This window comes from Schistocerca serialis, chromosome 2 (assembly GCF_023864345.2).
Source record: "Schistocerca serialis cubense isolate TAMUIC-IGC-003099 chromosome 2, iqSchSeri2.2, whole genome shotgun sequence".
Lineage (NCBI taxonomy): Eukaryota > Metazoa > Arthropoda > Insecta > Orthoptera > Acrididae > Schistocerca > Schistocerca serialis.
In genome coordinates this window covers 869288285-869303434 of record NC_064639.1, presented here as the reverse complement: position 1 = coordinate 869303434, position 15150 = coordinate 869288285, and the positions used below count along the sequence as shown (strand labels likewise).

At 40.2% G+C, this 15150-nt stretch overlaps 1 protein-coding gene across 1 annotated transcript in view; it reads right to left on the bottom strand.

The window, feature by feature from the left end:
* LOC126458188 (ryanodine receptor) overlaps positions 1-15150 on the bottom strand; it is a 740760-nt gene that overhangs the window by 515067 nt on the left and 210543 nt on the right. The window contains exons 5-9 of the mRNA XM_050095064.1: positions 10364-10441; positions 8647-8722; positions 8402-8514; positions 3590-3695; positions 3184-3277 (exon numbers count right to left, since the gene is read on the bottom strand). Coding sequence (XP_049951021.1) covers positions 3184-3277; positions 3590-3695; positions 8402-8514; positions 8647-8722; positions 10364-10441 — 467 coding nt within the window. The remainder of the gene's footprint in view (positions 1-3183; positions 3278-3589; positions 3696-8401; positions 8515-8646; positions 8723-10363; positions 10442-15150) is intronic.

Here is a 15150-nt window from a genome sequence, read left to right as displayed (position 1 = left end):
CACAAAGTACAGTTGCCACAGTCAACGCTTTGGTGGTGGTCAAATTGGGACAATGATTTCAGCACAAAGGAATTTATGGTACAACCATTATACATGTGAGAAATTCCTGGAATGTCTAAACTGAGAATTTCTGTGGGAGTTGACAATATTCTTCCAGTCCAGGACTGTGTTGTTGTCTGCCATTAATGTGGTATTTGACCAGGTGAAATGTGATGAATGATCTACACAATCTGACAGTTCCACTTAACTGAATCTCTTACTATGGCTCCATTTCTATAGTTCAAGAAGATTCATAAAATCTTCTAAAAAACCTCATCCTATTTGAAGCCACAAAGTTGCTTACTCCACCTAAACCATACACTGTGTGCACTACCATTTTCCAAAATACACTGTCCTAACCGTTTTGTCAACTTCACATATGAATTATTGAGTATAGGACATATGCAGTCATTTTCCCAACAGAGATCCACCAATTTCTTCCATGAATCCCATGGTACATTGACCTCAATCTCACAAAATATGTCAAATAAACAACAAACAGGATTACTTGCATTGAAATGGTTGCCATCTTTGTCGTTACAAACATTTTCTTTTTTATGGCCTTGGCATTAGTAGGAAAAACAACCATTTGGATACATATCATAACAAAAATATGCTGACTTCAGCCCCCCCCCCCCCCCCCCAAATCAAATTCAGTCACAAGATTTTCTGTGGCATACAAGTCATTTCCACTTCTCCATGATAAAAAAGTCATCTCAAAAATAAGACAGGAGTCTTCTATGTTTCACCAAACAATGCCCTTGGAGTGGATAGACTCAACCAACCCCCCTGCCAGGGATGTTACCTTTTCAAAGTCATGTCACAAAGTGAGAATCACTCTACTGATAAATTCTGCTTACATAAGTCAGAACAGCTTAAAATTAAAATTAAAACATCTGAATTATTTTCATGTTAACCTGTGCTTCTATTCAATCCATTTCTTGTTAAATGAGTCATATACATGGAACTGTCCCCATTGCAAAATTTGTCTGTGCAACCTCTTACAACTATGTACTCCTGTCCTATCACTTGTACAATTCCTCACACCTGTGAGATAATCCATTTCAAGTATTGAACATCATGCAAACAGTGTTACACTTTCTGAATTGACACAAAGTCTCTTAAACTGTCTGTGAGAACAAGTGAACAGACTTAACTTGTAATACAAACTACTCTGCACTAAAGGAAACTTTAAAATAAGACAGATCTGACTTAGGTTTCTCATTTATCTACAGAAAATTGGGATTCCTCCTCCTAATAGCACCTCACCATAACCCCTCCCATGGGAACTTTCTCTACGTTTACTGGTTAGATTCTATCCACAGTGGCCTCAACCTGCACTAAAACACCTCACTACTAACATATATCTACTACCTCACCACACTTACCATTATGTTATACAAAGGGACAGGAAAAAATCATTTTATTTTATGGCCAAATTCGATGTTATCTTTTGATGAATTTGGTGTTACTTTTTGCCAATTTGGTACTATTTTTAGCCAAATTCAGTGCTATTTTGCTGACAAATTCCTTTTTATAGCCAATTTCACTGGTATTTTCTGCCATTTTTGATGTTTTTTTTTCCTTTTCCGTGTTACTTTTTTCCAACTTTAGAATTATTTTTTGGTAAATTCATTTTTTGCCAAATTCACTATTTCTTTGCCAATTTCTCTATTTTTTGCCAATTTTGATGGTTTTTTTTCCTTTTCTGTTTTTGTTTTTAATTTGGTGTTATTTTTTCTTCAGTATTTTTTTGCCAATATTGATGTTATTTCCTGCCAAACTCATTGCTATTTGTTTGCCAAATTCTATGTTTTAGTCAAATTGGGTACTATTCTTGAAGGCACATTACAATTTGTTATGTGGGAAATGAGCCATCATTTTAAGATTATAAATGAACCTCAGCCTTGAGGAAGAAAGAAGGCAAAATACAATTTCAACATTCAATAACTATCAGTTACAAATATTGCTAAACTGTCATACACAGATTTATAACATCTTTTATGTGGAAAATTACAAATTTCAAGATATTACATAAAAATTACCAACTTTGTATTATTTCCAAAAAACCATCTATTTCATGTTATTTTTCACACTGTTGTATTTGCAAAACATTCCTGTCCCTAGTTGCACATATAATTAATTAAAATTCATATATTTTCCCTTTTGTCCCTATTTCATTTTCTTGTGGCATATCTTGTTTTCTTTTCTATCTTTGAGTTCATATTGACCATCTCTATCTTCATTCTTCTTCTTTATTGAAGTACACTTTTACTACCTCTGTGTTTATAATTTCATACCATTTTTAAATTATTTCTGTCTCATCAAGTTCCATCCTCGACTTAATTTCTGAACAGTCTCATACTGAAACTTCCACGCATATTAAAATGGTGTGCAAGACCAGAACTCAAACACAGAGCCCAACCTTTTGCGATCAGTGCTGCTATCCACGCATGACTTCAGAAACATTGTCACAGCTTCTTCCAGCAGTTCTAGTTAGCAAGGTATATGGCAGAGCCTCTGAGAAGTTTGGAAAGTAAGAGAGGGTGAGTCATGCCTGGATAGGAAGTCAGTAACACAACTGCATGGCTCCAGGTTCAAGTCACTTTCTGCTGCACAGTTTTGATAAGCCAAAAAGTTTCCAAACAGCGTACAGTCCTGTGCAGAAGTCTCATTTCCTCCATCACTTTCTCTCATATGCACAATGAAAGAACCTCTCAGTTTGAAAACTAATGTCTATATCTACATCTGTTTGTGACTAAGTCTGTAGCCAAATGGTCAGCATGATTTACGTTCTTTTAAAATTATGTAGTTACAAATCCATTTTAGAGAACATATTTTTACAGATGTAGAATACAATTACTTCACGTGGCATAATGAACAAAACTGACTCAGCTGTAAATTAAACAATTTTACAATTACAGTGTGCTAAATGTATACATAGAATATTGTTAGGAAATAAAGATGAGTAACATACGAAAAGGTGTGATATTTTGTGGATAAATTTAATTCATGCAGTGCAAGCAGAGAGAGTAAACTGAATGTAGGTGGTGATATGTTACTGTAGAAGTTGCAAAATAATTGAACTGAAATAAGCTATCACACTACACTTCTAAATATAGGTAAAACTTGAAAAGCCATTACTTCTGTCCAGGCTGTTCACTCCATGTTGATGGAATGGTGAGACACTCATCACCACCGTGGAAGAACCTGAGAACATCGCCTCCAAACACATAACCTGTGTGAGAAGAAAATTTGGTAAAATGTAATAAGCCCAGTATGATAGTACATGTACAGTGGAATAATGTATGTAGTACATAAATAATCACACAAGGGTGCCAGTGTGGCACAAGCGGCACTGACGGAATGACTGTGTGTGTGTGTGTGTGTGTGTGTGTGTTTGTGTGTGTGTGTGTGTGTGTGTGTGTGTGTGTGTGAGTGAGTTGTTTATAGTTTTTTATATAAAATTTCACTTGTTTTGAATATTTATAACAAATCCTCAAAAAATAACAAATGGTGTAAAAGAAACTTAAGATAGTTATAGACATACCCACGTATTTCATCCTGCTTATTCCTGTTCCATATGGTTGGACAGACCAGTGAGTCACATGGAAAGAGGCATTCACCACAGATAAATCGTTTTCTTTGGTTGTATGCTAAAAAAAGGAACAAAAGAACTCAATAAAACATGTTACAAAACAAGCGCCATCACAAATTAATAATGTCTCACTGTGCAGATGACCTGTTCATTACAACAGTCATTTTCAAGAATATTTAAATTTAAAAAATTGAGAAAAAGATAATTAACTGTATATGGCATATGAAGGGAGTTCCAGAGCTCCTATTTAAGAAGTGCTGCAATATGAATAACTGGATTAGGGATCAAGAAGCATAAAAAGAGGAGGGGATACAATTTAACCATGAGTTATACAAGTGATATTTCCCATGTGAAGTCAGAGGAAAGACAATGTAGTGATAAATACAGCAATCCCCAACTTGGCATTAGCATTTGATTAAATATTAGCAATGGTAATGATTGTTGCTGTTGTTATGTTGGGATATTTACTTCCAGTTTACAACCAAATTTTAAGGAGACATTTCCAAAAGCAACTGTAGCTAAGGGAAATAAATAAATAACTGCAGATATTACATTGTCCAGTCACGTCTATGTGACCATCTGACAAAGTAAGAATATTCACATGTTGCAGCACAAACCGTTGCGAGATGTGCAGGAACAGAGACAATGAGGTTCTGGAAGGTACTGACAGGGATGTAGAGCCATCTCAACTCCAGCACTGTGGCCATCTATGGTAGGTTTCTCAGCTGAAGATCCATGGTATGTACAGTCCAATCGAAATTGTCCCTCAAATTCTCAGTTGGGTTTAAATCAGAAGAGTTTGGTGGCCTGAAGAGTACAGTAAACTAATCCTGGTGCTCTTCAAATCATGCACGTACACTGTGAGCTCTGTGAATCGTTGCACTGTCCTACTAGTACAAACCATTGAGCCAAGGAGAAACAAACTGCATGTAGGGGTGAACATAGCCCAGGGCAGCTGTCTGTATACTTTTGTTGATCAACTGTGCCTTTCAGAATGACAAGGTCAGCCAGGGAATGCCACAAAAACATTCCCCAGACCATAACAACCCCTGCTAATTGTTGCAGGGTGTTCGCTTTCAGATGTTTCATGCTGTACACACTGACAGCCTTCTGTCTAATAGAGCATAAAACACGATTCATCTGAAAAGGTCACCTGCCATCACTCAGTCGACATCCATGAGAAATCAGTTGCTCAACAGTTGCATGTCTATTCAACCGTGTACATCTCCAGAGGTCATTCACCCATCATCAGTGGCCCTAGGTGCCAGTTTTGGATAGCACCTTTCTGCCATTCATGGTATCCTTTAATCATGGCGGCACATGAACATCTTCTGGTAAACCTTGCGGGATGTAAGGTCGTGGTCCATGAAACTCTTCAGCTCCTAACGTTTCGTCCAGAGCTGCGCTGGACATCTTCAGAGGGGTGTTTCTCCTCCGGTGAGTCTTGCCGACTCACCGGAGGAGAAACACCCCTCTGAAGATGTCCAGCGCAGCTCTGGACGAAACGTTAGGAGCTGAAGAGTTTCATGGACCACGACCTTACATCCCGCAAGGTTTACCAGAAGATATGTCATCCGGTCGTGAAAGCCTTCAGGCACATGAACAGTTTACAGACTAAGTCATTCATGAAAAGCTCTCACTCTTGGCTCAAAATCCAATGACCATGTCCTTCCAGATGTCACACAAATCATTCTGTTTCCACATTAGAACAACGACTGCACAGTTTTCCACATCCTCCAAACATACTATATATACCCTCCACTGCTAGTACAGCCAAATTGTGTCTGTGTATGGTTGTTGCATGTTGAGGCCATAAAGAATAAAATCTAAAATCTGCGGGTGTATTCATTGTAACGAAATATTTAAAAAGTTGGTAATCTTATAGCGGCAAGTGCACGCCCGATTCAAGACAATTTTTCTACACAAGCTATATATCATGTGGTGCCCCCTGGCTCTCTTCATTTTTCCACACAAACAGGATCCAATCCCTTCTTAAGGCCTTCGATTCTTCCCAGAACCTCTCCCCTGAATCGATTTCCCTCCTCACCCCTATGACATGACACACATCCATCTTCTACATGCTCCCAAAAATCCACAAACCCAACAATCCTCGATGCCCCATTGAAGCTGTTTATTGTGCCTCCACTGAAAGAATTTTGGCTCTCATTGACCAACATCTCCAACCAACTGACCGAAATCTAATGCTTGGTCTGGTTCAGGTTCATTGATGATATTTTCATGATCTGGACTCAGTGCCAAGACACCCTTATTCTCATTCCTCACAAGCTCAACACCTTCTCTCCATCCACTTCACCAGGTCCTGCTTAACCCAGCATGCCCTATTCCTGGGCATTGACCTCCTCCTTTCTGATAGCTCCATTCACACTGTTGCCCACATTAAATCTACGAACAAACAACAGTTCCTACATATCAACAGCAGTGACAAGAACTCCTTCCCCAGTACGCTGGAGGTCTCAATACCACAAACACATTTCCCCACACACCCCCAACCCTCCCACCACCCCAAAGGCCGAGCTACAAACGAGTGTCCCCTTCGTCACCTAATGCCACTGTGGACCGGAGCAATCGCACCACATCCACATCCTTTTTCTGGGCTATGATTACCCATCATCATGCACTGAAATGGGAGACATTCTATCCATGATCTTTCCACCCCTCCTAAAGTATTGTTTTGCCACTCACCCAACCTCCACAACATCATAGGCAATCTCTGTGCCACTGCCTATCTCCAACATGGATCATATCCCTGTGGGTGACCCCGGTGCAAGTCCTGCCCAATCCAGCCACCCAGCACTTCCAATTCCAGTCCTTTCAGAGGCTTATCCTACCGAACCACAGGTCACGCCACCTGTGAAAGCAACCAAATCGTATACCAGCTGTGCTGCAATCACTGCACAGCTTTTTATATTTGTACGACTACCAACTGTCCACCAGGATGAATGGCCACTGCCAAAATGTAGCCACGAGCAAAGTGGGCCACCCTAAGGCACAGCATGCAGCTGAACATAACATGCTCAGTTTCAATGGCTGCTTTACAAGCTGGGATGTCTGGATCCTCATCTCCACAGCCACCTCCATGCACACCTCCTTACAACACGTCCTCCACTCCTGAAATTATCCTGGTGTCAACCCATTGCAACCTATTGTCCCCACACCCTCCATCCAACTGTTTATACCACCTCTATCCTATCACCTCCTCTTAACTCCAACCCCTCTCTCTCATTATGTGCTGCTCTCCGCCAATGTACCCACTAGCCTTTTCCCTTCTCTGCTCCTCTCCCTCTCCGTGCTTCATTTCATTTTTCCTTCCTCTCCCACAGTCTCCCGATGCCGAACCTGTTAGCCTTATCCTGCCACCTAGTCCTGCAGACAGTGCTCTTCACTCTCTCCACCGTACTCTGCTATCCCTCCTCCCTTCCCACCCCTCTCCAGATTGTTGCTTTTGTTCAATGCAACAGCTGGCTGGAGTGGTCAGAGGTGGTGGTCCTGTCTGTGTGGGGTGTGCCTGCTTATGTGTATATTCGTGTGTGTGTGTGTGTGTGTGTGTGTGTGTGTGTGTGTGCGTGCGTGCGTGTGTGTGTGTGTGTGTGTGTGTGTGTGTGTGTGTGTGTGGTTTCTTTTCTGAAGAAGGACTTGGCCGAAACTCAATGTTTAACAGTATTTTTGTTGTGCCTGTTTGCAACCCAATGTGTCATGTTGATGATGAGTAGCAATCTATCTCTTTCATAACATTGTCGAATACAAAAATGGAATACGTACATATAAGTCACTATGAACATCTTAGTGTATGCATTATCATTGCCAAGACAGATACAAAGCCAACACTCACCACAGTAGTATATGGACTACACTCTTTTAAACTCTGAAGGCAGCAGGGATAAAATCCAGGGAACAGAAGGTCATCTACAAGTTTTTCAGAAACCAGACTGCAGTTACAAGTGTTGGAGGACATGAAAAGGAAGCACTGGTTGAGAAGTGAGTTAGTCAGGGCTGTAGCTTATTCCCAATGTTCTTCAATCTCTACCATGAGCAAGTAGTATCAGAAAGTAATGAGAAATCTGGAAAGGGGATTAAATTTTGTGGGGAAGTAATAAAAACTTTGATATTTGCCAATGACACTGTAATTTTATCAGGTACAGCAAAGGACTTGGACGAGAAGTTGAACAGAATGGATATTGTCTTGACATGAGATAACAATATGAACATCAATGAGAGTAAAACAAGGGTGGGATCACCAGTATGGTAAAACTGTATGGGGTGGAGACCTAGGCATAAATACAGTAAACAAATAAAGGGTTTCCCATGAAGAAAGGTCAATATTCAGGGATATGAGAGAAATTACCATTCAAAACACAAAGTGTAATAAATAAGGGCTCTAAAATGCACAGCTTAAGAGATTTAGCAGTTCTTCATTTTTGCTATAGTGAAACACATCTCCTCTCTGAGCAGGTGCTCATAGCTCTTATGGTGCTATATTAATCTTTGAGCCCATGTTTACTAGAATTTTTTGCTTCAAATGATCGCTCCTATCGTATACCTGAAAACTGATCTTTCCTTCTGGGACACCGTGTAGATTGAACTAGTTACTCAAAGGTGAAGAGGACTGTACAGGAGAGACTAGTGTGGACAGCTGCATCAAATCAGTCTTGTGACTGAAGACCACAACAACAACAAGCTATGATAGCAGCTTCGGAACTTAAGTACATGCAGCGTTAAATTTCATGAGTGAAGTAGTGCACTTACCAGGTACCTCTCAGTAGCAACGGAGACAAGGATAAGGTCATCACCAACCCTCACCTTTTCACCTTCAGATCTTTGCTTGGAAGCAGGGTGTACTGTCCACCAACAGGCTTCCCCTGAGACAAAAAGTACCTTTATCTAAATAATTCTAATTTAAATTAACAACACTAAATCAAAAACAAGATAGTCAGTGTGCCTCAGTACATAAGAATATTTCTGAATTTTGTATAAGTGAATGTATAATTTACCTTGTGAATGCTCCTGCAAACCAACATCAAATGCCAGTTTGTCATTTGAGGAGCTGGTGGACAGGCATGCCAGGTACTGTAAAGAGACAGACAGACTGTTTTAATGCAGGTACTACCACAAGATGTGGTGAATGAAGCCTATAGCATTTATTATTCATTTTGTCAAGTGTTCCATTAACTTTTGCATGGTGTGGTGTTCTTAAAAATTTCACCATTTTTCATTTTATGATCACACAAATTCATACTATAATGTCAAGTTATTTCTTCCATGTCACGGTATAGTAATCTTCACACATTTAAAATGAACATGTCATTAGCTAAAGCATGATCAAAATCAAAGTGTCAAACAACTAAGTCATATATTTTGAGCATGGGCCTACAAAGTACATAACAACATGCACAAGTGAAAGGAAAAGAACCAAGGATATTACATACAGCAAAAATATTAACTTAATGTGCCTACAATGTAAGATTACATGTCTGCTACAGTAATTTTGATTAAATTTATAATGTCAGGCAATTAATATACATGTTATAGCTGTCATAATTCATTACAATTCAATTACATGGGCCTGCATGGGCCAGGAAGTGAATCTGATTCTTGCAAAGGTAGTAATATGGTTCACAAATCTTTCCCTCAACACCAAAGTGACATAATTAAGTCGGTGTAAATTGCATTTATGCTAGAAATGTCTGTTGACATGTTTTGAAGGCACAGTAGTCATACTTCGATATCACTGTTGTAAAATTACTGTCAGATTTTCTCATTCAAAAGTTTTTTTTTTTTTCTTTACTTTCTTTATCCTGTGATCTGATAACCATACTACAGATGATTGAATCGTACCACGTATTACTGACCACCTAGTGATTGAACATTTTCTTCTCATTAAATTTTATTTAAACTGACAGAAGTATGGGAAGATTCGTGCTTGGGCTCTCTGTAAGACCATTATAATTTTGCAAGTATCTTACTACCTATGTCATGAGAACGTAAAATTTGATTCCATTTCTTTTACGTTTGTAGCTGGATATACTTTGTCTCCGCTGACAGAAAGCTAAGTAAAATCATTAACATGTTTATCAGTGTTTTATGCGTAAGGGAAAAAAAATCTCTACGTAAGCAATTACAACTTAAAACATTATGCAGCTGTACCTGAGTAACCGAAATTCTTCTGCGCAATCGTCATATTTACAAGTATTCTAATCGCATGATGCTTCTCTGATTCTATACTATAGTGTAATTGTTCTTAAAAACCATAATTAACAGCTTGGATACTATGATTTCTAAGTTTTGTAATTAGGTTTCGAATTCGTTTTCGTCAGTTTTATTGTTAAGCGTCAACGACATTGTTAACCAGTAAAACGAAATTTGAGGTAGAATACAATATAATCTATAGCGCGATAAAATAAAATATTTTAGAATATCGTTAAGTATTATACGTCTCTCATGTTTTTAAATGAAAATGTTTCGGACGCTAAATACTTTACACCAAGCTTTCATAACAAATTCGGTAATAATGTATAAGCCTGTGATGCTTGAAAATACTGTACTTTATAGGTAAATGTGCGTAAATAATTACTACTCAGTGCAGTTCGTAAAATGGAAAGGCTCCATTTATGGCTCGACATGTCCTTCACATGGTGAGCAGGGAAGTGCTCTTACAATTAGAACATAACTAAAGAATTTGCTTTTTTTTTCATTTGTTGCTGAGCTTACCATATCACTATTCTGATGTCGCAGCAGTATGGCATTGCCGTAAAGTAGGGTTCTGTGGCCAGAGCCTGTTCCTTTCCCCTGTGAACAATCATGTTACATTTAAGAATAACAAGTATATTTTTGTCGTAAGGACTACGTAATTAATTCAGTCATATGCAAAACAGTAAAACTATATTCAGTGCAAGGGAAAAATTCTTCATAAAAAAATCATTACGTCTGCCACGTTCTGGTTACTAGAATCTAGTGCATTATTTTGAATACTTATGAAGATTTGCAAACTGCTGCAGCGTGTAGTGTTCTGTGTTTATTTTCTTGTATTGACTGGTATAGATCTCATTGGTTGTCAGTCCTGTCAGTACTTCTAATGTGTGAAAATACAGAGTACAAGATACGTACTTTGTCAGTCGCTGTACACAAAAATGTCTGAGGTGGTGAGCCAATTCACAGAGGGGGGGGGGGGGGGGGCGGGGGAGCGGTTCGGACACACTGGCCTACCTCCGATGGCGTCATCGAGCTCGAGCTTGGTTAATCCAATGAATTCGTATTCGGAAGAAGCAGGGGTGTAACTAAGACTTAAATTTTCGTAAATCGCTCAATCTTTGAGACTTTGTATTGTATTGTATTGTATTTTTGTCGAAGGACGTCGTGTCACAGTCTTCATTTTTTTTTAACACCCAATATTTCGTCGATGTGAGCTACACGTGACGTTAGCTTTCAGGTCAGAAAATTGTCAATAACTGTTCACTGAAGCAGATGTAACTCCCAAAACAAAAACCTATCCTTGAAAATGGAGCTGTAGTTGCGTAATGCGCTTTATATACTTTATTACTAGATCTGCGTCGTTTACCAGTCATGACTTGAAGGCCTGCGTCAATACTGCATACTTAACATATGAAGAAAATAGTTCACAGTATGGACATAAACAACGAAGTGCTGTTGCAACTCTTGTGCAATTTTCCTTTTTCAATGTTCTTGGCGGCAGACATTTCACTTCTCGAGGCAGTGTGTCGCACATTTTTTGAGCACCCATTGGAAAACATCTTGTGTTCCAGACTTTCGACAGCTTGGTATTTTAATACTTCTCTCGTTGTGGGTGTTATAATTATATATTTATTGCCTCATGCTGAAAGCCACTTAGTTTTATTTTGCGCTGATGAGACGCGAGAACACATACTGACTGAAAACGGTCATCATCCCTGATTGGGTGAATATAAGTTTGCAGTGCTCCAGCCCTTTGGTTGAAATGATGATCCTGACAGCTTTTTTGTAGTATTAACACGTCATTGCAACCTGAAGTGTATCCCCATAACAGCAGGCCATAATTAATGTGGCTGTGAGATAGTGCATAATACACTGTTCTAAGGTATTGGTCAGTTAATACATACTTTAGTTATGAAATTCTTTAAAAAATCGGATTCCCATATATAAAACAGTTTCAAATGAATTAATGTGTTAAAGATTTGACCTTCATCATGTACTGGTAAGCGAGGAAAAACTTAGAAAGGTTAGAAATTGTGATTAAAGCTTGTCGGAAGTCTATAACTGTTCTCTATGGAACACTGTATGAACCTAGTCTGGATAATTTGCGCTCCATTTTCAGTAGAATTAAGTTTTTCACGAATCTCAGTGTTTTTGACGTCGATCTGAGCCGAGGCTCAGGAGAGATACGGGCCTCACAACGAACTTGTGACGTCACACTGGTAGCCTTGTCTGCCGTACACCGCGAACGCTCCGTTCAGTGCAGGGCCCACGGTAAATCAGTATGGCAATGAAAAGGTACCCACTAAAGGTCTTAACTTTGTCGTGTGCTGTCGACAGCTTGCGTGCATTTTAATACGCAGTTAAGAATTTAAACTCGTTTGAGATAGTTATGTGCTCCTTGCCGGAAACGGTGCAGGCACTCATAAGACCTGAAGTGTCGCGTGCTGTGATGTATGCACCATGGCCTGTCTTTCTCGTGGGCCTCGGTTCAGGACGATGTCTTCCTTTGGAATTCTGAGGACATTTATTTATTCCGATAAATCATCTTCTCTCTGTCTCTTCCCCGTTCTCTCAAGATCACTATGCACAAGAATCATATCATGGTTGTTATTGTCATCAGAAAGAAGACTGGTTTGATGTAGCTTCCCACGCTAGTCTCCCTTGCCCCGGTCTTCATCTCTGCATAACTATTACACCATACATTCATTTCAACTTGCTTAGTGTATACAAATCTTAATCTTCCTCTTCAGTTTTTACCTTCACACTTCCCTCCACTATCAAATTAACGATTCCTTGATATCTAAGGACGTGTCCTATCGACCTCTCTCTCTTCTTTTTGTCAAGTTATGCCGTAAAGGCCCTTCAGGATTAGTTACTTCATCGACATTTTGATGTTTGACATTCTTTTGTAGCACCACATTTCAGAAGGTTCTAGTATTCATTTGCCTGTTTCGTTTCTATACAAAGCCACACTACAGACAAATAATTTTAGAGTATACGTCCTAACATTTAAATTCATAAAATTTATGTTGGGTGTCAGTATATTTCTCATTTTCAGGGTGCGCCTCTTGCTATTCCCAGACTGCATTTTTTTATCCTCTTCATTTTTGCCATCATCAGTTCTTTTGCTGTCCAAACAGCAAAGCTCGTCTGCTAATTCGACCACATTTCCTTACTCCTGTTTTGCTTTTCTTGATGTTCATCTAATAACCTCTTTTAAAGACGGTATCAGTTCCATTTAGCTGAACTTCCAAGTCATTCGCCATCTCTGATAAAATTACCATCGCCAAACCTTAAAAGTTTTTATTTCTTCTCCCTAAATTTTAATTTTTTTTCAAGTATGTCCTTGGTTTCTTCTACAGCTTCCTCAATATACAGATAGGATAACATGGGAAATAGGCTATAACCCTGTTTCACACCCTTCCGAATTACTATCTCTGGTTCATGTCCTTCACCTCTCACGACTGCAGTCCAGTTTTTGTACAAGTTGGAGACAAATGTTTCGCTCACTACGTTAAATAATGAATGAATTAGTTGGTAAGCGTAGAGTGCGTGCCAAATCGCTCTTTATTCCTGTCTCAGTGAACTAGAGGGGGAAGGTGGAAGGACGGCAGTAGATGCTGGCAGCAAGTACCCTCAGCCGTGCACCTTACTGTGGCGTGTGGAAGAGGGCCAGGTGTTTACCGGTAGCAAGTACCCACCGCCGTACACCGTAGTGCAGCTTATGGAAATTCAAATGAAGTGCGCTGCAGTCTGGAATGTGGAGCTGCGGCCGCGATTGGAATGGCACGTAGTTGGCGGTTGGTATTGGCTGTAGACCTGTTGCTGGCGGGGAGGTTGTTGCGTGCGGCCGCAAGTTTGCTTCTCTGGTTGCCGCGGAAATTAAGTTAAGCCTGGCTGAGGCGACCGCTGCCGCACGGGAAATCCCTCGTGCTCTTCGGGCAAGAGTCGAACCAACTTTATTGTTAGTCCTTGCGATTGAGAGAGGTGCTGCAGTACTCTGCGCGGAGTGTGGCGGAGGGTACGTGATATACTAGAATCGTTTTTCGCCCTTCTTATTCCAATCGCTGTCGGTATGCGGGAAGGAAAGTTGTCGGTCGCCCCTCTGCATTTGTCCAAATTCCTCTGATTTCGCCCCTGTCGTCGTTAACGCGAGGTATGAGGTGGGGGAAGTGTTGTGTTTATTGGCTTGTATTGGAACGTCTGCTTTCGGAATCTACATCTACTTTGTCAGTCCAAAAATTTCCAAGTCTGGACAGAAACTAGAGAACCTTAATATGGTGGTTTTAGTGCTTTGGGTGTTCTACATAGTCTCTCCCCACTAGAGTGCAACGCACAGAACGTTCATACAACCCTGTGAAACTGTCAGAAAAGACGTTTGTGATGTTGTTTAACTCGTGTCCATTTGGTTCGATTCGGGAGGACGACGGTTCAATCCCGCGTCCGGCCATCCTGATTTAGGTTTTCCTGATTTCCCTAAATCGCTCCAGGCAATGCCGGGATGGTTCCTTTGAAAGGGCACGGCCGACTTCCTTCCTCGTCCTTCCGTAATCCGATGAGACCGATGACCTCGCTGTCTGGTCTCCTCCCCAAACAACCCAACCCAACCCCATTTGGTTTGAATGGCAGTTATGTCGTCAGACCGTTGACCCTTCGTCTGAATTTTGTGGTAGATTCATATTCGTAACACGATGTGATGATTTTTCCAGGAAGGAACTGTCGGCGTCCCGCATTTCAGTCAAGTCGCGACTGGCGTCCAACGTCGTCGTTTCTGTTTCGGAGTGAAAGTGTGCGGGACAAACTTCGCACTACTTTGCTCTTCTTCAAGAATACCTTAAACACTACTCCATTGCGATCTGTGAAACAACAGTGTTGACACATTATAGCCACGGGTCCACTACTGAACACCGGCTGCTCACCACTGACCGGTCGAGAGCGCGTTTTTGCTGAAAGTTGTTAGTTTAAGCTACAATCGTAGTTACTGAGCTGACGTCGCTTATACGCCAGGAATATAATCGGTCACAGAAGTTTTCGGACGAATAATGAATATTGATCGATTTTGGTGAGATCGTACGCTCTCAGAATTTTAAACAGAAAACCTCGCCGTAATGCACTACACCTCATTTTTACTGCCTGTCACTGGAGTAGGATGTGCATCTCCGTTATTTTGTCACACTTAGTAAAGAAACCGTTTGTGATGGATGCTGCTCTTCTTTGTATCTTCCCTGTTTCTTCTTTTACTTCCACCTGTTAAATGTCCCAGACTGCAGAGCAGTACTCCGGTATCACTCAAACGAGTATTTTGT